Source organism: Ochotona princeps, chromosome 6 (genome assembly GCF_030435755.1).
Source record: "Ochotona princeps isolate mOchPri1 chromosome 6, mOchPri1.hap1, whole genome shotgun sequence".
Taxonomy (NCBI): Eukaryota; Metazoa; Chordata; class Mammalia; order Lagomorpha; family Ochotonidae; genus Ochotona; species Ochotona princeps.
In genome coordinates, this window is record NC_080837.1 from 17404045 (window position 1) to 17426797 (window position 22753).

At 40.8% G+C, this 22753-nt stretch overlaps 1 protein-coding gene across 5 annotated transcripts in view; it reads left to right on the forward strand.

Annotated features, from left to right (window-relative positions):
* CSNK1G1 (casein kinase 1 gamma 1) overlaps positions 1 to 22753 on the forward strand; it is a 131147-nt gene that overhangs the window by 54485 nt on the left and 53909 nt on the right. For all 5 annotated transcript variants that reach the window (XR_009245589.1, XM_058665686.1, XM_058665689.1 and 2 more), the window contains exons 3-4: positions 12761 to 12801; positions 21563 to 21632. Coding sequence is in view for 4 of the 5 variants with exons in the window: in XM_058665686.1 (XP_058521669.1) it covers positions 12761 to 12801; positions 21563 to 21632 (111 nt within the window). In the remaining variant the exon portion in view is untranslated. The remainder of the gene's footprint in view (positions 1 to 12760; positions 12802 to 21562; positions 21633 to 22753) is intronic.

Sequence of the window (22753 nt, forward strand, 5' to 3'; positions counted from 1 at the left end):
TAAACAGTTTTACCTTTCAGCTTAAGGAGGTGTTATATTTGAAAATTTTAATGACATAAAGCAGTTTCTTGGGTTTGAATTTTTAAAAAGACAATTATTTGAAAGTTAGAGAGGTCTTATATCTTCTGATTCACTCCCTAGAAATGAGACATTTACCATTAATTTTTGAATCCATTATTGCATCTACGGCCATACCACCCTGAATGCACCCAATCTCTTCTGAATCCATTATTGCTTGTAAGTTAAGCCTCAGTAAAATAAAAGAATAGAATCTAAGACAGAATGACCAAAAAAGACATATCATTGTGCAAGAGTGTTGAAATTTTTTTCTGATATTAATAACATGTATGAGAGACCTTTGTACAACTTTCCAATCTTCTTAGAATGAGTCACTTCACAAGACATGGCTCTAAACAAAGCTGAAAATGATGTGCCAGACTATGAAAATGTTCAAACAATCAAGCAGGACTGTTTTTTTTTTAATAGGAAATGTAGGTTAATGTTGCTATTCACATGAATACTTTCATTAAAATATAGGGAAATAGAATGTGAGTATCTGTGGGATCTGCAGTTTTCTTATGTCCTGTGGCTTTTCCAGTGTGCACATTGTTTGTCTAATTTTATATATAAGTATTCTTTTGCTGCTATTAAAATCACATTAATATCTATATTGCCTTCTAGAATGAAGTGTACTTTTTTTAGAGATTTATTTATTTTTACTGGGAAGGCATATTTACAGAAAGAAGGAGAGACAGAAAGATCTTCCATCTGCTGATTCACTTCCAACATAGCCACAATGGTTGGAGCTGAGCCGATCTGAAGCCAGGAGCTTCTTCTGGGTCTCCCGTGTGGGTGCAGTGTCCCAACCTTTGGAAATCCTCCCCTGCTTTCCCAGGCCACAAGCAGGAAGCTGGACAGGAAGTGGAGAAGTGGGGACACAAACTGGTGCCCATATGGAATCCTGGAACATATAAGGCAAGGATATAACCAATGGAGCCTTTGTACCTGGCCCAAAGTTGTACAGTGTTTTCTAATTTTTTGTTGGAAAGGCAAATATACAGGGAGAAGGAAAGACAGAAAGGTCTTCTATCCGCTGGCTCACTTCTCAAGAGGCTGCAACAGCCAGAGTCAAACTGGTTCAAAACCAGGAGGCAGAAATCTCTTCCGAGTGTCCCACATGGGTGCAGGGTCCAAAGGGTTTGTGCCATCTCTTTGGCTTTCCCAGTCCACAGATGGGGAGCTGGGCAGGAAGTGCAGCAGCTGGGATTTGAACTGACCCTCATACGGGATCCTGCTTGATGCAAGGTGAGGCTTTAGCCACAAGGCTGTTGTGCCAGGCACAGGCGTGTATTTTTATTGGCAAGAAAATGTATTTGACTATTTTACCTGATGATCAAGTTCAAGTAATTTATAGTCATGATTTTTCTCTGAAGTTGATTGCCTAATTTGAACCCTGTCCATGATTCTATTAAGACACTATTTCTTTCTTTCTTTTTTTAGATTTATTTATTTTTATTACAAAGTTAGATATACAGAGAAGAGGAGAGATAGAGAGGAAGATATTCCATCCGATGAATCACTCCCCAAGTGAGCGCAATGGCTGGTGCTGTGCTGATCTGAAGCCAGCAGCCAGGAACCAGAAATTTCTTCCAGGTTTTTCACGCGGGTGCAGGTTCCCAAAGCATTGGGCCGTCCTCTCCTGCTTTCCCAGGCCACAAGCAGGGAGTGGATGGGAAGTGGAGCTGCCGGGATTAGAACCAGCGCCCATATGGGCTCCCAGCGTGCTCAAGGCGAGGACCTTAGCCACTAGGCCGTGCCGCTGGGCCCTATTTATTTATTTCAAAAGCATAATTACACACAGAGAGCGTGGAGATTGCCTACCCACCATTTTACTCCTCAGATAGCCTCAGCAACTGGGGCTGGGCTAGACTAAACCCAGCAGTCTGGAATTACATCTGAGTTTTCCATGTATCAGGGTCCCAGGCACTTGATCTCTCTTCTGCTGTTTTCCCAAGCATATTAGCAGTATGCTACATGGATAGTGAAATACTAGGACTTAAAATGGTGCCCATAAGGACTGCTGGCATCATAAGCAATGCCTTAACCTGCTGTGCCACAAGGCTGGCCCCTGTGATTGTTATTTTTCTTTAAGGTTTAGTTTAGAGAGCATAATTACAGAGGGAGAGAGAGCGAGACAGCTTCCATTCATTGATTCACTTCCTAAGTGACCACATTGTCAGGGCTGTGCCAGACTGAAGCAAGGAGCTTAGAGCTTCCTTTTGGTCTCCTCTAAGTGGGTGCAGGAATCCAAGTACTTGGACCATCTTCTGTTTTCCTGGACTGTTAGCAGGGAGCTGGATTCAAAGTGGAGCAGTTGGAACTCAAGTCAGCACCCGTATAGGATGCCAGCCTTGAATATGTTATGCCACAGCACAGGTACCTCTGATGTTTTTTTTAAAAAATCTTTTATTTATTACTATTGTTATTATTATCATCATCCTCATCATTGTGTGATACAGTTCCATAGGCCTGTGGGATTTCCTTATCTCCTCCCAAATTACCCCTCCACACTGAGTTCCCCTATATTATTACTATAGTATCGTTCTTCATACACAGTCATATGTCCATTATTGTGGGCATGGACAGTGGCAAAGAGTCTTATCATCCTAGTCTCATAAAGTTTCATTGAGAGTCCATCTTTGTCTAGAAGTAGAGATGCATACTGCATTGTATCCAAACATCTGGATATGTTAGTCTCCATTTCACAGTTGCTGTACATCCCCGTAAATGAAAAGCCACAATACAAAATCAACAACAGGAAGAAAAAAGAAATTAACAACACCATGAAGTTAAATAACATGCTATTGAGTGACTAATGTGTTGCTGAAGAAAAGTAAAGGGAAATAAACTTCTTGAAGTAAACAATGCTACTGTATGATCTATGTTTTTAATGTCAGCTACTTGGCTTTTCAAAGGACCCTTTGAGCCTTCTACCTGGTGGCTGGAATAGTACTGATTCTGTCACCTCCATTTCCATGGATTCTTATTTAGTCTTTAAATTTCTGATAGGTCTTCAATTAGCAAACATTTCATCTCTTCTGAAATTAAGTACTTCAAATTTGTTTTAAAAACCATAATGAAATATTTATTATTAAAATGATAGGGCATTTGGAATTTGTTTTAAAGTAATTCTGTCTCTGAAATGGACTGAAATTACAGTGGGGCAGTGGAAGGGAGGAGAACCATATCCTTGAAGATTTGTGTAACAGACATGTCAAAAGTAAAGTGATTATTATTCTGCTGAAGAGTACCATGTGTTCTGGAATGATTTATTTGAGGTTTTTCCCCCATCATTATAATGTGCGAAGTTTTACACATTTTCTTTAAAAATACTGTAGGTGCACTCTGATGAAACTGAGATCTGAATCTTTCTTTGGCCTTAATTATGAATGACTTCCACCTCACATTCCTTTATTTCTTGCCTTCTTCTACACTCCGCACAAACTGCTTTACATATTGGCAGTTGCTTGAAGCGCTGTTATTTTTCTTACTAACAGATTATCAAATAATTATGCTTAATACTGTGAGGAAATCAAGAAAGCTAGTCACTATCCAAAGCATTTCATTTCAAAATGAAATCATTGAAACTGGTTGCTATTGCTGTGGTGTTTCCAAGTAGAGTCACTGCCTACAAAGCTGTCATGCCATAGGAGTGCCAGTTCAAGTCCAAGCTGTTCTGTTTCTGATCCACCTTGTTAATGTCCTGGGGAAAGCAGTGAAAGATGGCTCAAGTAGGTAGACCCTGCCCCTTTGTGGGAGACCTGGATGGAGTGCTGGGCTTTGCACTGGCCTAGTCCTGTTCATGGTAGCCATTTGTAGAGTGAAACAGCCAGCTAATAGAAGATTTCTTTTTCTGTCTCTCCTCCTCTCAGAGTGGTTGGTTTCTCCCAAATAATTTTTAAAAATGAACATATTGATAAAGACGTTCTGGTTTTTGTTTTTTAGATAATTATTTGTAAATTCAAGTGGCAGTATGATTAAGAGGAGCGAAAAAAAGATGTCAGGATATTCCATCTGCTGGTTCATTTCCCAATACCCTCAGCAGCTGGGACTAGGTTGGGGGAAGCCTTGAGCAGGAATTGCATCAGGTCTCCCACATGAGTAGGCAGGAAACCAAGTACTTCATCCCTGCCTGATTCTCTGCCTTCCCAGATGCATTGACAGGAAGCTGAATTGGAAGCAGAAGAGCCAGGACTCAACCATTTGGTCTCCAGTACAGAATGTGGGCCTCCTAAGCAGCAGCCTCACTCTCTGGGCACCCCAGTGTCCACCCTGTTGCTGACATTCTTAAAAATATATAAGTATGTTTATTTTATTTGTACTCTACTAATGGAACATACCTTGCAGTTTATTTTAAAAATTAGCACTTTTTGTTAATGATAAATATAAACAATGATATCACCAGTGGTACTAAGCAAGCTTTAAGAATTATTTCTGTGGTCCCAGCACGCTAGCATAGCAGCCAAAGTCCTTGCGTTGCACACTCTGGTTCTAATCCTGGTGGCCCTGCTTTCTGTGCAGCTCCCTGCTTGTGGCCTGGGAAAGGTAAAGGTGATTATCATTCTGTCAAAGACGGCCCAAAGCCTTGGGACCCTGCACCCTCATGGGAGTCAGAAGGTCTTCCTCTCTGTATATCTGACTTTCCAAAAAAAATTTATTTATACATAAAGAATTATTTTGTGGGCCAGGCACAATGGCTCAATGACTAATCCTCCCCTTTCAAGCAATGTGATCCCATATGGGCACAGGTTCGTGTCCTGGCCACTCCACTTCCCATTTAACTTTTAGAGCTTGTGGCCTTGAAAAGCAGCAGAGGATGACCCAAAGCTTTGGGATCCTGCACCCATATGTGAGACCTGCGAGAGGCTCTTGACTCCGAATCGGTTCAGCACCTGCTGTTGTGGCCATTTGGGGAGTGAACCAGCGGGTGGAAGATCTTTCTCCTTTTCTCTAATCTCCCTTACCTATATTAATTAATTTATTTATTAATTTATGGCTACTTACTGTTAGTGATCCTTCCTGCTGTTAACGGCTAACCATATTGGAAATGTTTCTGCATGCTATACTAATAAATCAGCAGTTTGAAATTATCACTGAAAGTGAAAAATGTCCTCTGTTTTATCTTTAAAGTTGCAGTTGTCTTTTCACCCCTAATTACCTCCCACTAAATGAGATTTCTTTGGGCGGAGGATGCAGTAGTCCAGCTTGTCCACCCTGCCCTAAGTACACAGAATAGCTAAGTTAAATAAAAAGGGGTTAGTACTTTTAATTATTAATCCTCTCAAGTTCATTTGGCTGGAATTTTTGTGAGTTGCAGATAATGTTTTGGTTTTTTAAAGATTTATTTTAAAATCAGACTGAGTTAGAAAGAGGCAGAAATGGAGAGATCTTCATCCACAACAGTGGTAGGAACTGGGCCAATCCGAAGCTAGGAGCAAAGAGCTTCTTCAGGGTCTCCCACATGGGTGCAGGATCTCAAGCACTTGGATCATCCTCTGCTGCTTTCCCAGACAGATGAGCAGGAAGTCGGAATGGAAATAAACCAGCAGGGACTCAAACCAGTGCCAATATGGGATGCTGGCTATGCCACAACATGTGCCCCCCAGGTAGTGTTTTACAACTTCCATATTTTAACTTTAGGGCAGGCAAATGTAATAACCAAGGATGGAGCTAGCCTTGGGAGGGACTCTGATGTTGTGTGAATGAAAACTGGTGTCTGGTTCTTCGAAAAAAAATTCCATGTCTGATGAGGTTTATGGTAAACGTTGCTTCTGTAGGTGACCTCGTGCATCAGGAAGGCTTCATTCAGATGGACTTACCGACAGCATCATGTGCAGGACTGCTGCTTCAGAAGGGCAGATTTTAAATATAAAGATCCCAAAAACTACTGTGTAAAGCTGTATCTTTTCCAGTAACAATCAAGTAATCCTCTAGCCAGGAAGGGAGTTTATGCTGTGGATTTTGTGTAACAGATACTGAAAGCTTTGATTTGAGTACTTGGGATTGTGCCAGCTCATCAGTAGTCTTTTTCTGTCCATTAAGCTGCCTGTGTCTCCCTAGTTATTATATATGTGTGTATATGTGTGAGAGAGAAGCAGTTACTCATTTTAAATGGGTAAGATTTTGACCTTCAATTTTTGTAATTAAATTCTTCCGGAGAAAAAAATTTAAGTACTGTATATCACTGAGGTTAGTGGCTAAATGACTGGCTAGACTAATACATGGTTGCATTTGGTGTTGGCCTGTTCAGCCTTAATGATACATTTGCCCTTGGCAGAGAAATTCATTTGAACAATGTAATTCAGGAGAATTGAGTTACCTTCAGAGCTTCTCAAGTAAAAAGGTACAGGAGTTATGTATATTGTATATTCAGGCCTTTGGATATCCTTAGTGAACTTAAGGAGACACAAGCAAGCTAGCATCTTGTGATGTATCAACTATCATGTTTGGTGAAATTAGGCTGTCTAACTTATTATGCTTCTGCAATAGTATTTTATATAAATGTAAGCATTGAAGCTATGAGACATTTCATAATTTATCATATTTAGAGAGAACTTGAAGAGGAAAGCCTTAGGAAACAGTGAATGATCATTGCCTATTCTCCTGCCTCTTTGAAAAAAGGTTTATTGTTTTTTCATTCACTCATTTGTTACAGTTGCAGAGAATAAGAAAGAGAAAGAGATCTTTTGTGTGTTGATTTATTCACTTAAGTGAGCTTGGAAGTCAGCGCTGGGTCAAACTGAAACCAGGAGCCAGGAACTCTGTTTGGGTCTCCCCCATGAAACCCAGAGGCCCATCCATTTAGGCCATCATCTGCTGCCTTTTCAGGTACCTTAACAAGAAGGAGAGACTTGAACACAAGGTGCCAAGATGCACGTTGTGTTTTCTGCTAATGAAGAGCATACATTTTGACACTTTCCCTAATCTCTCACGTTTTTAAGTGTTCCAAAGATATTCTTTTTCTTCAGGATGTTTTAAGATTTATTTATTCATCTGAAAGGGTTTCAGAGAGGGAGATAGGAAAGAGCAGTCTTTCATCTGCTGGTTCACTTCTCAAATGGATGTAAGGGCCAGATCAAAGCTTGGCGCTTGGGGTATCTTCTGGGCTCAAGTACTTGGGTTATCTTCTGATGCTTTCCCAGGCTGTTAGCAGGGAGCTGGATCGAAAATGGAGCAGCTGACGTATGAACTGCTGCCTGTGTAAGATGCCAGCCTCCCAATCAGCAGCTTTACCTGCATTGCTACAATACCAGCCGGAGGATGTAGGCATCTTAATGTCTTCCTAACCACGAGGCTAAGTACCCTCGTCTATAACTTTTTTTTAAATGTCAAAAGAAAAAGGATAGACGGGAAAGATCCTCTAACCTCTGGTTCATCCCAAAAGGATTGTGATGACAGTAACTGAACCAATCTGAAGCCTTGATCCAGGAGCCTCTTCTGAGTCTCCCACACGGGCACATGGGCACATGGTCCCAAGGCTTTGGGCCGTTGTCCACTGCTTTTCCAGGCCACAAATAGGGAACTGGATAGGAAGTGGAGCAGCCAGAATATAAACCACTGTCACGCATATGGGATCTCAGCGCTTGCAAGGAGAAGATAGGCCAGTGGAGCCATTGTGAAGCCCTTCCCCCACCCAGTTTTTTCTTAAAGCTCCCTCCTTCCCTTCCTCCCTTCCTTCTCTCTTTTTCTCTTGCCTTCCTTTCCTCCTTCTCTCTCTCCTGCCCACCTGCCTTCGTCCATCCGTCCATCCCATCCCTCCCTTCCTCCCTTCCTTCCTCTTATCTCTTTCTTGCTACCTACCTATGTATTTGTTTGTTTATAAGGCAGGTTTTACAGAGAAAAAAAAAACAGTTTCTAACCACTGATTCACTCACCAAACAGCCTGAATGCCTGGGGCTAGGCCAGGCTGAAACCAAGAGCCTGAAACTTCATCCTGGTCTCCCAAGTAAGTAGCAAGAGTCCAAGCCCTTAGGCTCTGCTTCCCAGACATATTATGCAAAAAGCTTGGTCAAAAGTGGAGCAGCTGATGACATCACAAGTAGTAACTTAGCTGGCTAAGCCACTAGGCTAGCTGCCCTGTTAAATGTAATTTTATTTATTTATTTTTTGACTTTTTTTTAAAATTATTTATTATTTAACTTCATTAATTACATTGTATTATGTGACACAGTTACATAGATACTTGGGTTCTCCCACCCCTCCCCAAACCCTCCCACCATGGTGGATTCCTCCACCTTGTTGCATAACCACAGCTCAAGTTCAGTTGAGATTCCCCCATTGCAAGCGTATACCAAACATAGAGTCCAGCATCTTATTGTCCAGTCAAGTTCAACGGCTTCTTAGGTATACCCTCTCTGGTCTGAAGACAGAGCCAGCAGAGTATCATCCCAGTCAATTGAAAGCTCCAACATACCATCAGCAAAAATTTACATCATTATGGAATTAATTGACATAGTAATGAGTAACCAATATGTTAAAAGTAAATGCGAGTTCCCAGCCACCTTCTGTGACCACCTCACCTATACTTTAATTTAGTTTATACACAAATTGTTAGAAATGATCCATTTTTTAAAGATTTGTTTTATTTTCATTGCAAAGTCAAGTATACAGAGAGGAGGAGAGACAGAGAGGAAGATCTTCCATCCGATGGTTCTCTCCCCAAGTGGCTGCAGTGGTTGGAGCTGAGCCAATCCGAAGCCAGGAGCCAGGAACTTCTTCCAGGTCTCCCACGCGGGTGCAGGGTCCCAATGCTTTGGGCCGTCCTTGACTGCTTTCCCAGGCCACAAGCAGGGAGCTGGATGGGAAGTGGAGCTGCCAAGATTAGAACCGGTGCCCACATGGGATCCTGGGCGTGCAAGGCAAGGACTTTAACCACTATGCTATTGCGCCGGGCCCTAAATGTAATTTTAAATAGGTTGTTTCAAAATTGAATACAGTTAATTTATAGTGTAGGAGAAGGTGCTTGTTATCTTGTACTTCCTTAAAAAAACAAACAAGTCTTTCATCTTACTACTTTGCAGATGTTTGGCATCCATGAAGTCCTCCCTGCTTTTTTACATGAAGATAGATTTATTTATTTGAAATGGTTACAGAGCAGTCTGGTGTGATGGGTTAAGCTGCCACCAAAAATGCTCGCATCCCATATGGGCATCGGCTTGATGACCCAAGTGGGCTCCTAAACCCACAAGGGAAATCTAGAAGAAGCTCCTGGCTTCTGAATTCAACCTCGCCTAGTCCCAGCTATTGAAGCCATTGAAAAAGTGAACCAACGGATCTGTCTCCCTCTTTGACTCCATTTCAAATAAGTAAAATATATTTTTAACATTTATTTTTATTTGAAAGACAAATTTACAGATAGAAGGAGAGACAGAAAGGTCTTCTATCACTTACTTGCCCATAGGGTCACGATAGCCAGAGGTGAGCTAAGCTGAAGCTGAGACCCAGGAGCCTTTTTCAGGTCTCCGATGTGGGTGCAGGGTTGCAAGGCTTTGGGCCATCCTCTGCTGCTTACCCGGGCCATAAGCGGAGAGCTGGATTGGAGGTGGATTGACTAGGAAATGAATCAGCATTCATATGGGACGCTGGCACCCCAGGTGGAGGATTAGCTCCCCGTGCAATAGTTTAGTGGCAAAATCCTTGCCTTGCAACCACCAGGTTCCCATATACCAGTTTGTGTCCCGGCTGTTCTACTTCCTGTCCAGTTCCCTGCTTGCAGCCTAGGAAAATAGTTGAGGATCACCCAAAGTTTTGGGACCCTGCACCCACGTAGGAAACCCAGAAGAAGCTCCTGGCTCCTGGCTTTGGATTGGTTTAGCTTTAGCTGTTGTGGTCACTTGGGGAGTGAACCAGCAGATGAAAATATTTCTGTCTGTATTTGTTTCTCCTTGTAAATCTGCCTTGCCAATAAAAATTAAATAAATAAATAAAATCTTTTTAAAAAACCAGTTATGGAGAGAGAAGGAAACACCAGAGATAATTCCCATAGATTTCATTCTGTAGATGGCTGCCATAACCAGGACTAACCTAGACTGCAGCCAGGAACCAGTGTTGGTCCAGGTTAGGGCAAGAACCAGTAGCTTTTCATGGGTCTCCCACATGGGTATCAGGGGCCCAAACACTTGGACCATGATCTATTACTTTTCCTAGGCCATTGGCAAGCAGCTTGATCAAAAGTGGAGCATCCAGGACATGATTGGCATCCATGTTGGGCTGCTGATATCTTAGGTAGTGGCTTTACCTGCTGTACTACACTACTGGACCAGTGAGTCCTTTTTATTGCATTACTTGCAGACATTATTCCTAAATCCGTATACTCTTGCGGTCAGTGCTGTGACATAGCAAGTAAAGCTGCCACCTGAGGTACTGGCATCCCACCCATATGTGTATTGGTTTGCTACTCCTCTTCCCATCCAGCTCCCTGCTAATGTACCCAAAGAAGCAGCAGAGAAAGGCCCAGGTGCTTGGGCCCCTGCACCCGCATGGAGACCCTGAAGAATCTCCTGAATCCTGGCATGTTTGGAAAAAAATTAGTAGTATACTCTTTGGCATATCCTTAGCAACCTGCTAGCAGTATGGAAAGCACAGTGAATTAAAGGGTTACCTGCGTGTGAGTCCCAGCTTCACTCCTACTTCAGCAGGTTTGCTGATGTACACCCAGTTTTGCAACAGATAGTTCCTCAGGGAGTTGGGTCCGTGCCGCCCATGGAGGAGGCCTAGATTGAGTTGCCATGTTCTGCCTGGCATTTGTGGGCATCTGGGTTGTGAACTAGAACCTTTGTATCTTTTTCTTAGTCTCCTTACTTCCTCAAATAAATATTTTCCAGGTATAGGTATTTAGTTACGTTGCAAAGGGCCATTTGTTCCCAAATGAAATGCTTTGTTTTTCCTATTATAAGAATGTATGTTACATAAAATTTTAAAATGTTAGTCATTTTAGTATTTTAAGATATCTTTATATCCTTTCCATGATTCAGATATATATACACATATATATATATATGCTTATTCATATGTATGGAAATAAATAACATTAACTTGTGTATATTAATTAAAAAGTACTCATACATGCTAATAACTTTATTGGTTAGGGTTTTGTGTCAGAACATGATCTTAAGTATGATATGATATCCGGAAAACTTAGATAAAACTCCTCTTCAAAATATTTATAGTTCAGATGAGTAAGAGAAAAAATGTAGCAAGCAATATAAAGTTCAGTGCAGAAGCTATGCTTTATAGTGTATACTAAGCACTCAGGGAGAATTAAGAAGTTTGGGTTTCCAGGGTTTCTAGGAGTGGGGAGGTGAGTTAAGCAGGCAGTGTTTATTATGGCTGCATTAAGTGATAGCTATTTGCTGTCATCCTTATCACCATTCCAAATTCTTAGCCTAGACATGTGAAATATTGATCCCCTCTGCAGAGGTGGGGAAGTGGAGAGGAAAAATAATCTCAGGAAGAACTTTAAGATGTCTAAATGTTTTCAGGTGAACATCTGCTTACTCCCTGTAATACGCGAAACACAGCTAGAGTTCTTGTGAATAGGCATGAGAGGGGCTGCTATGGTGGCATTGCCAGTTAAGCTGCTGACTGCAGCAGGCATCTCATGTGAGTGCCAGTTTGTGTCCCTGCTGTTCAGTTTCTGATCAGACACTCTGTTAATGGCCTGGGAAAGCAGCAAGAGATGGCACCCATGTGGGAGACCCAGAAGAAGCTCTGGGTTCCTGGCTTTTGCCTAATCTAGCCCCAGGCAGCAGGTGAAAAATCTCTCCCTCCGTCTTTACCTCCCTTACCACCTTTCTCTCACTTTGTTTTAATAACTGAATGAATGGTTAAAGCAGCTTTGAGAATCACCTACTTATATTTCAAAGGCAGATTTCTGTAGGTGGAGGAAGAGAGACAGAGGGATCTACCATCTACTGGTTCACTCCTCAAATGGCCACAGTAGCCAGAGCTGAGCTGATCCAAACCTGGAAGCCAGGAGTGTCTTCCGAGACTCCGACGTGGGTATAGAGACCCAAGACCTTGGACCATAATCCTCTGCTGCTTTGCCAAACCATAAGTAAGAGCTGGGTGGGAGTAGGAACAGCCAGGATACAAACTGGTACCTCTTTGGATGCCAACACTTGCAGGCTGAGGATTAGCTTGCTATGCCACTGCATTGGCTGCAATGATCAGCTACTTATACAAAATAAATGAGTTCTCTAAAAGGAGGTATTGGGCAGTGATTCATTTTATTTTACAGTACTTTAAATACATTTAAATTTGACAAAAGTAACCTGTCAATTTCTGTTTGTTACTTAGGAAAAGGAAGATTTGTGATGATTATGCAAAGAGTTAAAAGCTATCTGTGCAATTCTGGTGGTACTTGTTTGGCTCAAGGCTTAATATTTGGAAAATATTAAGTAAGAACATGTAGCTGTATATGTGAGAGAAAGGGAGAGAGGTTGGGGAAAGAGATTTGTTCTCTTTTACTCAAAAGAATTCTCATGTGTAGCTTAAATATCTAAGTTCTCAAGCTGTTTCTGGTCGTATCATGCTGGATCTCATTATCTCTGTTTAGTTTTGTACTTGGAAGTCACATGTCATATATGTGATCGGCATTGGGAATGCGACCTTTCTCATGAACCCTGTAAGCTAAGATTTTGCTTTGCCTTCCCCAGAGAAAATGTCACTGAAACATACACATTCTGCTCTCTCTCTTTAGGTAAAAATCTTTACACCAATGAATATGTAGCAATCAAACTGGTGAGTAGATTTATGTTTACAATAATTATATTATTGTGCTTTCACTGTTCATTTCTTTCTACAGGAAATACTTGTAAGCTTTCACAAAAATACTGATGCTATTTTTTTCCTTGCTTGTGATCCTACATAGTCACTTTCCTTTAATTGTGGTGTTACAATGATGAATCACTGTATACTATACAACGAAATATAATTAAGTAATGTTAACTATAGTGTTACCAATGATGAATCAAAACTTCGTCAATAAAAATTGATGGAAGAACTAGTAATTCTGTGAACTTGTACTGTTCATAGTGCTGGATTTTTTTCTTACAAATTTATTTTGTCTTTGGTGTTCTTAGTTGAGAGGGATGTATGTCCATATGGACCACCAATTAAGGATTAGGATAGGGAGGGTCAATATACGAGCAAAAGTAGATGAGACAGCTGCTTCCAAAATTTTTTCTTCCTGTGTCTGGAGGAGGCGGAGGGAAAAGGGGAGAGAGCTACTCCCAACAGACCAGCCGCGTCAGTACCTGGGGATGGGGGCGACCTCTTGATGTTCTCCTGGAGTCCCTGATGTGGAGCAAGTTCCGAGAACACTGCTTAAGTGGTTTTAATGTTGTTGATTTCATTGCTGCAAGGTGATGAAATCCTTCCAGGGTCCATTGGCTGACATAATCCACCTTAGTCTCTACTCGCCCACTCTGTCCAAGCTTGCTGGGAGATCTGTCCAGTTTGTTCTGTCATGGGTGTGTGGTACTCGATGTCCTCTGCAGGCCTCAATGAACTGATTGTCATGTCACCCTTTTGCATCTGGATGTACAATCCACAGCAGCTGAAAAGAGGCCCAGTTCTGACACATGGCATTCCACTATCAACTCAGGTCCTGTGGTTTTTCTCATGGTTGGAGTTCTGAGTTCAGCAGTCCAGTTTGGGGGTCCCCAAAGAAACTTCACCGGTGTTATCTCCAGACATGACTGCTGTGTGTGCCAGCCAGTATGAGGTCCAGCATCAGACTACACACACACACACACACACACACACACACACACACACACACACACAGGTGGTTGTGAGGTCCAGCATCAGAACACACACACACGTGGTTGTAGTGGTCCACTCAGTTCTGTCCCCAGCCCCATCTTGTATGGAAACCAACGGATGCTGTATCCCCGTCTAACTCTGCTCACCACACACTTGGCCCTAACACACCAGTGGGATCTGCAGCCTAGCTGGAGCAACCCCCAATAACTCCTACCAGGCTTGTACCCTACACAGTACTGTTTTGAAAAGGTGAAACCATGTGAAAATTATTTTTTAAAGGTTTATTTATTTTATAATTGGAAAGGCAGATATACAGAGAGGAGGAGAGACAGAGAGAGGAAGATCCATCTGATGGTTCACTCCCCAGTTGACTGCAGCGGTTGGAGCTGAATCCAGGAATTCAGTCCAGAGCCAGGAGCTCTTCCTGGTCTTCCACGTGGGTGCAGAGTCCCAAGACTTTGGGCTGTCCTTGACTGCTTTCCCAGGCCACAAGCAGGGAGCTGAATGGGAAGTGGAGCTGCAGGGATTACAACCGGCACCCATACGGGATCCCGGCGCATTCAAGGCGAGGACTTTAGCCACTAGGCCACATCACCGGGCTCCAAACTTGTTTTTTACTATTAAGTATGTTAATACACTCTTTACATTTAAAAAGTGGATCATTCATGTGCAGTAACAATTTTCACATGGGGCCTGGCGCAACAGCATAGTGGTTAAAGTCCTCACCTTGCACACCCGGGATCCCATATAGTCGCTGGTTGTAATCCCGGTGGCTCTGCTTCCCATCCAGCTCCCTGCTTGTGGCCTGGGAAAACAGTCGAGGAGGCCCAAGGTTTTGGGACCCTGCACCCACGTGGGAGACTGGGAGGAGGTTCCAGGTTCCCGGCTTCGGATTGGTGCGAACCGGCCGTTGTGGCTCACTTGGGGATTGAATCATTGGATGGAAGATCTTCCTCTCTGTCTCTCCTCCTCTATGTATATCTGACTTTGTAATAAAAAAAAAATCTTTTAAAAAAAACAAGTTTGATTATGCAATAAATATGGTGTTTAAAAGCTATCAGGAGTTCAGTTGATAATATCAGTACTAGTCTTTTTAGAATGATTTATTTTTATTGGAAAGGCAGATATACAGAGAGAAGGAGATACAAACAGAAGGATCTTCCATCTACTATTTCACTCCCCAAGTAGCCGCAACAACTGGAGCTGAGCCAATCCCGAGCCAGGAACCAGGAGCCAGGAGCTTGTTCTGGGTCTCATGTGGGTGCAGGGTCCCAAGATTTTGAGCCATCCTCTCCTCTTTCCCAGGCCACAAACAGGGAGTTGGGCGGGAAGTGGATCAGCCTGAGCATGAGCTGGTGCCCATATGGGATCCTGGCAGATGCAAGGCGAGCATGTAACCACTAGGCTACTGTGCTAGGCTCAATATCAGCACCAGTCTTAAAAATAGTCATTGAAAATAGCATCCAGTTTAAAAAGTTAATTTTGCTATTTTGGCAGGATTAATAATTTCAGGGAATTAATTGACTTACATTTAGGATTGATTTGAAACCATCTTTGACTTCTGTATATGAAACTGTAAATGTTTGTCTTCCGAGTAAATTTCCCAGGACTTAAACGTAGCTTTGGTTTTAGTAGTTGAAAATCAGAAGCATTCATGGTTGTAGGAAATGTCTGGAGATAACTGCATGCTGTGCTTCTCTAAGGAATTTTTACCACATCCACACCTGGTCTGGGGTTGGTCCCTTCCTGTCAGTTGTGGGAGAGTAAGGATCATTTTATGAAGAACTGATATACATCAGGTTAATTTCTCTACAAAGGCAGATAGGGAGTAGGGCTTAGAGAGTAGATGAATTCTAGAGAGCCAGGTTGGTTTGTTTGACTTGGAACTCTTGTTTGAGAAATGGGAGCAGGAAAAGAGGTGACGTATGCAACAATGTAGGTCACTTGTTTCAGGTTGACTATCCAGCCATTAGCCTTATTTATTTATAGGAATTTGGTTACTGTGTTAAAATGTTCTCTAGTATACCTTTGATCATATGTGTCTGTGGCAGAAAATAGTTCTTAGACTACTTTGGAATTTTGCCTCACTGCTGTATATTGTCGATTTTTAAAGCTTATTTTGAGGCTTTCTCTTAAGGGACAGTTCTTTGATCTAGATTCATTCATCCGGGTTCATAGTAATTAACCTGTATAGATAAGCTCCCATAACAAGTTGTTGACATAATTGGCCATGACATTTAATTTTGCTTTTATTTAAGTATTATTCTGGGCTGGTGTTAGCATGTTGTAGCAGGTTAAGCCACCACTTAGAACACTAGCATCTTGTACTGGAGTGCTAATTTATGTCCAGCTGCTTGTTTTCTAATACAGTTCCTGCTCATGTGCCTAGGAAGCACCATATGATGGCCCAAGTACTTTGGCCCTTAACACCCACATGGGAAATCAGGGTGGAGTTCTGCACCCCTGGCTTCATCAGGAAGCAGCCCCAGCTATTGTAACCATCTGGAGAGTGAATCAGTGGATGGAAGATCTCTTTCTCATTGTTCTGTCTCTCTGCCAGTGAATTACTAGTTTTAAAACTCACACTTTTATTCTGCTTTATATGGCCAATAATTAAAACTAAAAATATAATTTATGATATTTAATATGGTGTGTCACAGTCCTGCCATTTCTCTTTCAAATCTTTTTAAATGTTTTTTTTTCAAGTCTTTTAAAATATTTTATAAAATAATTATGTTGCCTGTGAGTCTCCTGGTGCTGGGCTTATTCTCCAGGGTACATAGAAGGAAGCTAATTGAACTCCTTCCATTCTAGCAACAAAATTTGCCTGGGGCGTGGTTCTCCTACAAGGTAACCATCTGCTGACAGTTTAGGATTTCAGGCAGGCATGTGTGTTGCAGAAAAACGGTGATTCTTGGCAAATGACCAGCCCTCTGTGGACATGCCAGCATCTGGCACAGTGAGACAAGGAAGCCCTGCATCTGCTCTTTCAGTTCTACTTTGTCTGATTCATCATTGTGAATTCTTGTGTCTTAAATTTCTAAAAATAGCCCAAAATATGCACATATAGAAAGTAAGAAAAATATTAATAATGATCCCTTCTTGTTCATGTTGCCTAGCTATCTACGGTTCTTTTGAACAGATGTTTTCTAACAATTGCAGTAAAAAAAGAAATTCCTCATACTGCTAATCTAGTGAATTCAAGTGTTTTCAAGGCTTTCATTCATTGTGCTTTCACAAAATCTCCTTGAACCCCCATTTAACCATGCATGAAAGGTGCAAAGTTCTTACATCTTGGTTAAAAAGCCCCTTGTATCTAAATGTGTGAGTAGGTTGTGTGCTTGTTTCCCACCCTGACTGTTTCTTAGTTTGAGACAAGCGGTGTGGTATAGCACGGCAAGCCATTGCCTGCAGTGCTGACGTCCCATGTGGGTGTCAGTTCCAGTCCCAGCTGCTCTACTTCTAATCTAGCTCCATGCTAATGTGCCTGAGAAAGCAGCAGAGAACAACCCAAGTGCTTGGGCTCCTGCCTCCAGGTGGGGTACCTGGAAGAAGTTCCTGACTCCAGGCTTCAGCTATTGAGCCATCTGAGGAGTAAACCAGTGGATGGAAGATAATTCATTCTCTCTCCTCCCCCTCTTCCTCTCTCTCTCTCTCTCTCTCTCTCTCTCTCTCCCTCCCTCCCTCGCTCCGTCAGTAATTCTGCATTCCAAATAAGTAAAATCTTCCAAAACGAAAAAAGGAATATTACATTTGAAGGAGAATATCCTCCTGTGGTTTCTTAAAATCTAGAAAGAACAGTCCCTTTTTTAGTGATTTTTATCAGCCTGTAATTCCATGTTGATTTGTCATCACTGTTTCTCTTTGGTTTCCTGTGAATTGTTAGTGATTTTGCTAAAGGATAAATTCTGTGACTGGATGTTCTTGTGGTAATGCAATGGAGGATCCGTAATGTAATTAACCTTAAGTACTTTTCTTTTGAGTACAGGAATCTTGGCAAACTTCAAGTCCAACTCTAATAATTGCTGATTTTATAATCCAAGAAGGATATAAGTTCTTTCCTAATAGCATTCCCTTAGGATATAAAATACCCTATCTTCCTGCATCGACTTAAATAAAATCTTAGAAGCAAAGTTTCCTTTAACAGGGAAACTTCTAAATTCTGTGAATTATGGATTCTGCTCTCTATGGAGAGTTTCAAGTAATTTCACGAAAGAGCCTTTCAAGATGATCAAAGAATTAAAAAAAAAAAATAGGACCAATGAGGAAAGATTAAAGGAGTTGAAATTACTTCACGAAAGTCAAAGAAATCACTCAAGAGTTTTATTTTATTTATAGTAATTTGAAGATAGCTATTACAGTATTCAGTTTATGTATAGTCTATTTTTACCTTGTTATTGAGGATATGAGACAAGTAGACTTAAGTTTCAGTGATGAGATGTAAACTCAATGTAAAGGCCTTCCAAGCTGTGAAACTTACTCAATACCACATGAATTATCAAGGGAAGCTGTGGAATTTCCTTTTTTGGAATCTGTCTCAGAAATAAGACAGATAATCACTGAATGGAATAAGGGACAATCTTTTCAAAAAATGATGCTGGGGAGGCAATATATCCACACAGAGGGAAGGATATCCTCTGCAAAAATAAATGGATCATAGGCCTAAAGACAAGGTCTGAAATCATCAGCACAGGACACTGGGCAAGGCATTGGATATTCAATTTAGCAATAATTTCTGGGGTATGATACCAAAAACCACTGCCACCAAAAGAGGAAACTAGTTAAGGCATATTTCAAAAAATAAAATTTTGGAATATACCAGAACACAGCAACAGTGAAAAAACAACTTCTGAAATGGGAGAAAAAATTTTAAAATAATATTTTGTGATAAAAGTGATATCCAGAATTTACCATTTTCATCATTTTTGTTTTATATTTCTTTGGTAGTAAGTATAGTAGCATTGTTGTGTAACCGTCACCATCATTGTACCTATTAAGCATTAACTCTCTCCCCTTTGTCCACTCTGACAACTACCATTTTTCTTTCTGTGCAGTATATATGGAATCAGGTAATATTTATCCATTGTCACTGGTTTATTTTCCAGCATAATTTATCTCCATGTTGTAGCATTTGTCAGAATATCCTTTCTAAGTCTGAACAATCTGTTGCTTTTTGGTCAAATTTGGTTCTTTTACTCATTCATGGATTCTTGGGTTACTTCCACCTTTCAGCTGTTTGGGTAATGCTTCTATGAACATGAGTTTACAGATGTCTCCCTGAATTCCTGCTTTAGACTATATCCACCCAGAAATGGAATTGATTATAGTGAATCTGTAGGATTTTTTTGTAAGACATACTTATTTGAAAGACAGAGCAATTGGGAAGGAGGCATAGATCTTTCTGCTCCCCAGATGGGGCTGGGCCAGGCTAAAGCCAGGAGTTTAAGTTCAGTCTGTTTCCCATGGCTGGCAGGAAGCTGAGTACTTGGACCATCGTTTGTTGGCACTCATGCACATCAGCAGGAAGCTGGGTCAGAAATGGAGGAGCTGGGACTTTACCTTAGCACTCTGAAATGGGCTAACATATCCCAGGGTGCAGTTAATCTACTGTGCCTCAGTGCCCATCCCTGTGTTTAATAGTTTTTGAAAGATCACCATACTGTTTTCCACAGCAACTGAACTATTTTACATTCTCACCAGCAACATACAAGGGTTCTAATTCTTTCATATCCTCAACAACTCGTTACTTTGGGTTTTTTTGTAATTGTTTTAACAAGTATGTGGATGCTGCTGTTGCTATTTTGTGAGGGAGAGAGAAGGAAGAGATTGTCTGTACATACTGGTTCACTCCCAGCAGAATTTGAAATCTGAGAACTCAGTGCATATGTCACCTTTTAGACAGGGATCCAGTGACTTGACTCATCAGTATCCATCACTGTTGTCTCAGGGTCTGCATCAGCAGGAGCTGAATCAAGAGTCAGGGATAGGAATCGAATCCAAGCACTTTGATGTGGAATGTGGGCATCCTAACTACTGGGATAAAGGCCCACTAAAGCTGTTGAGTTTTTAAAGAGACCTTCATAAGCTTGTGGTGATTTTTTGCCTATCATTTGTATACAAAGATAACAGAAAGCCTTACCTTTTTAGGGTAATGTTTGATTATGTTGTTAGCTGTAGGCCCAGTTCATTTGTCAATTCAGAATAATTAGCCCATTCTTGGAGTCTGGTATAAGCAAAGAGTGATTGGCTCTGTTTTCTTTGCTATCTTTAGAAAACTGCGTTTTTAGAATCTTAAACACATTGGTGGTTGAACTTGTATACTTAAATTACAGTTATGTTCTTTAATTTTCATAAAGTTAAGAAGTATGCATAAACATGTTCCTAACCACATTGCTCATAATTTTCAAAACTGAAATCAGACTTAAGTAAACACATACATACATATACACTCATACATACGTGAAAGAGAATACCTCAGTCATTAAAAGTAGTATTGTACACCTTTATTTGCTGCCAATAAAAGATATCATTACTTTTTTTAAATTGAAGCCATCACTGAACAGAAAATACAGTATGATCTCATTTATGTGAAATTATGTTTTTGAGTCTATAATTATAAATACATGGACAAATCAATAGATCGAAGGATAAATGGTTACCTTTGCAGTGGTAAGTTCTCGGACTTTTTCTATCTTCCCAATATTTTGTGTGTTTGAATTTTTTCTGAGCAGGTATTACTTTTCTAAAAATAAGATTGTTTCCACCAAATATTGATAATGAAATAAGCAGGAAGTATGTGTTGACATTTTTGAAAAGGTTTGACACCCTGGTTTCAGGGCAAATATATTTCAGGGGAATTTTTTTTTATGATTTTAAAATTTTTTATTGGAAAGGCAGATATACAGAGAGAAGGAGATAACAGAAAGATCTTCCCCTCACTGGTTCACTCCCCAAGTGACCACAATGGTCAGAGCTGAGACGATCTGAAGCCAGGAGCCAGGACTTTCTTCAAGGTCTCCCATGCAAGTGCAAGGTCCCAAGGCTTTTGGCTGTCGTCTGCTGCTTTCCTAGGCCACAAGCAGGGAGCTGGATGGTAAGTGGAGCAGTCAGGGTATGGCAGATGCATGGCGAGATAGAGCCACTAAGCTATCACGCTGGGCCCTTTTGGACTATATTTCATGGGAGAGAGCTGTTCTTGAATGATGGCTCATGGAGAGCCTATATCTATGGAAGAGATTACATGTAATTCAGCTTCATGTTAGCTTTATTTTTCAGGACAAATCTTGAGAAGAAAAGACTATTATATGGGACCTGGTACAGGTAGCCTAGTGGCTAAAGTCCTTGTTTTGCATGCCTGGGATCCCATATGGGTGCCAGTTCATATCCCGACCGCTCCATTTGCCCTCCAGCTCCCTGCTTGTGGCCTGAGAAAACAGTAGAGGATGGACCAAAGCCTTGAGACCCTGCACGTGCATGGGAGACCTAGAAAAAACTCCTGGCTTTGGATTGGCTCAGTTCTGGCTGTTGCAACCACTTGGGGAATGGAAGATCTTTCTCTGTTGCTCCTTCTCTCTGTAAATCTGACTTCCAATAAAAATAAAGTTTTGAAAATAAAAAGACTATGGATATTAGCCTCTAAAATATTAAATGATCTTTGCCATCATTTACTGTGAAAATTTAAGAGTGAGAAATTTCATTTGTCTAAATCTGATCATAGTGTTCTTTTGGGTTTCAGGAACCAATAAAATCACGTGCTCCACAGCTTCATTTAGAGTACAGGTTTTACAAACAGCTTGGCAGTACTGGTAAGTCAAGTTTTTTTTTTTTTTTTCTTCCTCCATTTACTTAAGTGCAGTAGCTCAGATGGAAACCTTAAAATATGTGAATTTTAAGTTTCTGGTTTCTGGGTTGGTAAATTCACATAGTCAACCAAAAAGCTGCTGTTACTGGAGGAATAGTTGAGTTATTGGGGCTCTGTGATGCTATGATTGTGGCCACAGAGCAACTTTTGGATGCTTTTTCCTGCCTCAAATACAAGTGGTATGTGAGTTTTCTCTTTTCTTTCCTACCAAAAGAAAGGAGGGAAGGTTGGTAATTTGCAGACATGTATACATGTTTTACCACATTGAAACGCATTGTGAAATGCCACAGTTGTGTCATTTTATCTACTGTTCTTATTAATTTGCAAGCAATATCAATATTACTCTAATAACTTAGCACCTTTGGGGATTTTTATGATGTAAGTTTATGAATTTTTTCTTAAGAATTTCCTGTTTTTAACCCAAGAACTCTCTCATTTCTGAAATGCTTTTCTGGGCTTCTAAAAAAGTATTTTGACTTAGCAAATGTTACCACTGCTACTAGGTTGCATCTGAAGGATACCTCTGTTGGAAGAAGTAAGCATCCCTCTGTTTTATGTTTCCTTAAGTGTGGCAGTTTTATGTGAGTGAGTGATTGAAGCACAGTTTCCATCTCAGATGCCATCAGTGAAAGTACTATCAGAAGAATTTGACTTTTACTTTCTAAAATACATAGAATCATGTAAGAATCATTGAGCATTGGTCAAGTCATGTTCTCAACTAACCAAACTGTATCATAACTTAAAAGCCTATGACAGATATTTGTCTTTTATTGGATTCATTGTGAATTCTTGCTCATGGTAGCTTCTTGTTTTGTATTTGTTGATTGATGATATCTTTAAATGTGGATATTCTTGACAAAAGATTTAAAGCTGACAACTGAGTCCACAGGATGTACGCATAACTCGAGGCTTAACTTCCTTTATGCCCCAGAACTTTATACATTTTGTTGTTCCGTTTATCTTGTTCCAGTTTTCATAAATTTTAGCGTGATATCCGTTGAAACACGTTTATAATACATATTTGTATGTGACTCGCAAATGAAACACAGGTGAAAACCTGTAATC